The following is a 1,569-nucleotide window of genomic DNA, read 5'->3' as shown; positions in this document are numbered from 1 at the left end:
TGCGGCCGGAGCGCGCTCCACGTCGCGGACAGCGCACCCACAGCCGGCGAGCTACGCGTAGTCGTCCGTCACACTGGAGCGGCGGCACAACCGAAAGGAAACGTGTTATCCCTGCTGCCGACGCGGGAGAACAAAGTAAACTCGGCGAAGACCAGTCTCGTGTGGGAGGTAGGGAGAGTGAGGTTGAAGGGTGCGGAAGGTGGGAAGAAGCGGCCGCCCACCAACGCTGAGCTATCCCTCCCGCCCGCGCGTCGCCTCCCACCCCACCACGCACCCGCACGCGCCTCCTCCCCCTTCTTCTACCCCCCTCCCCCGCCCCTTCACACCATCACAGCCTTCTTCCCGCCGCCTCTCAGCTCCAGCACCGCGGCTCGGCTCCCTCTACCCAGAGCCAAAGAATCAAGGCTGTTTGAAGCTCGAGATCACGCGCGTTTCATTCAGCCCCTCTGGTGGTGGTAGCCAGGCCGAGACAGTCACCGGGCGGAAGGAGCGGAAGGACTGAAGCCTCAGCGGGCCGGCGATCTACTACTATGAGGAACGGCAGCACCGTGTGCGACGCGGCGGCGGCTGTGGGGCTGGGCGTGGCGCCGCGGTACAGGGGGGTGCGGAAGCGGCCGTGGGGCAGGTTCGCGGCGGAGATCCGGGACCCGGCCAAGCGGGCGCGGGTCTGGCTCGGCACCTACGACTCCGCCGAGGCCGCCGCGCGGGCCTACGACGTCGCCGCGCGCACCCTCCGCGGCCCGCTCGCCACCACCAACTTTCCCCAGGACCCCGTCTCCTTCCCCACGCTCCCCACGCTCCCGCATCCGTCTCGACCGGCTTCCCCCGGCCCAGCCTGCAGCGCCAGCTCCACCGTCGAGTCCTACAGCGGGCCCAGAGCCGCGAACGCGCCTCGGGCCGTCCCGCGCGTGTCAGCGCCGGCACCTTTGCTGGCGGAGCGCTCCGGCGGCGACGCAGGATGCCAGAGCGACTGCGCCTCGTCGGCCTCCGTCGTGGACGACGGCGGCGACGAGGCCGCCTCGGCCGCCGTCCGGCCTCGCGCGCCCTTCGTGTTCGACCTCAACCTCCCGCCGCCGTCGGACGAGCTGTGCACCGAGCTACGGCTCTTCTAGGATACACCGGACCCGGGTCGCCGGACGAGCTGCGCACCAAAGCTAGCGATTTTTTATTTTTCTTCTATTCTTTTTCCTCCTGATTATTAGATTAGACAGATGATGCTGTGTGCAAGAGCGATTGTACCACCACCACTACTATTCTTTACGCGATAAGAATTGCGGTTGATTTGATTGACGGAGATTTGCGCCCAAATTTTGCGATCTGATTAAGAGTTGATTTTTGCTTGCCCACTTGGATGCAACTTTATGGATATCTTGCGTGCAAGTGTAACCCGAGAGCATTTGCAGCAACTTTGTGAATTGTTTAGTGGTGGGGTTTGAGATGTTCCATTCATGTTTCCTTTGCTCCCTCCCTCCCTGCTGTTTCTTCTGTACTATTTTTTAATTTTATTTGCAAGGGTTTCTTCTGTATTCAAACTGGACTGAAGATTCCTCTTTGCAAACACTGCACTGC

The 1,569-nt window shown here is 62.5% G+C and overlaps 1 protein-coding gene across 1 annotated transcript; it reads left to right on the top strand.

The window, feature by feature from the left end:
* The first annotated feature begins 317 nt into the window (after nt 1-317).
* Nucleotides 318-1,290, top strand: LOC101290597 (ethylene-responsive transcription factor 3). Its single transcript, XM_044479008.1, has one exon. The coding sequence runs from the start codon at nt 531-533 to the stop codon at nt 1,110-1,112; it is 582 nt and encodes a 193-aa protein (XP_044334943.1). The 5' UTR covers nt 318-530; the 3' UTR covers nt 1,113-1,290.
* Nucleotides 1,291-1,569: the final 279 nt, after the last annotated feature.

Source organism: Triticum aestivum, chromosome 2D (genome assembly GCF_018294505.1).
Source record: "Triticum aestivum cultivar Chinese Spring chromosome 2D, IWGSC CS RefSeq v2.1, whole genome shotgun sequence".
Lineage (NCBI taxonomy): Eukaryota > Viridiplantae > Streptophyta > Magnoliopsida > Poales > Poaceae > Triticum > Triticum aestivum.
This window is presented reverse-complemented; position numbering and strand designations above follow the sequence as displayed.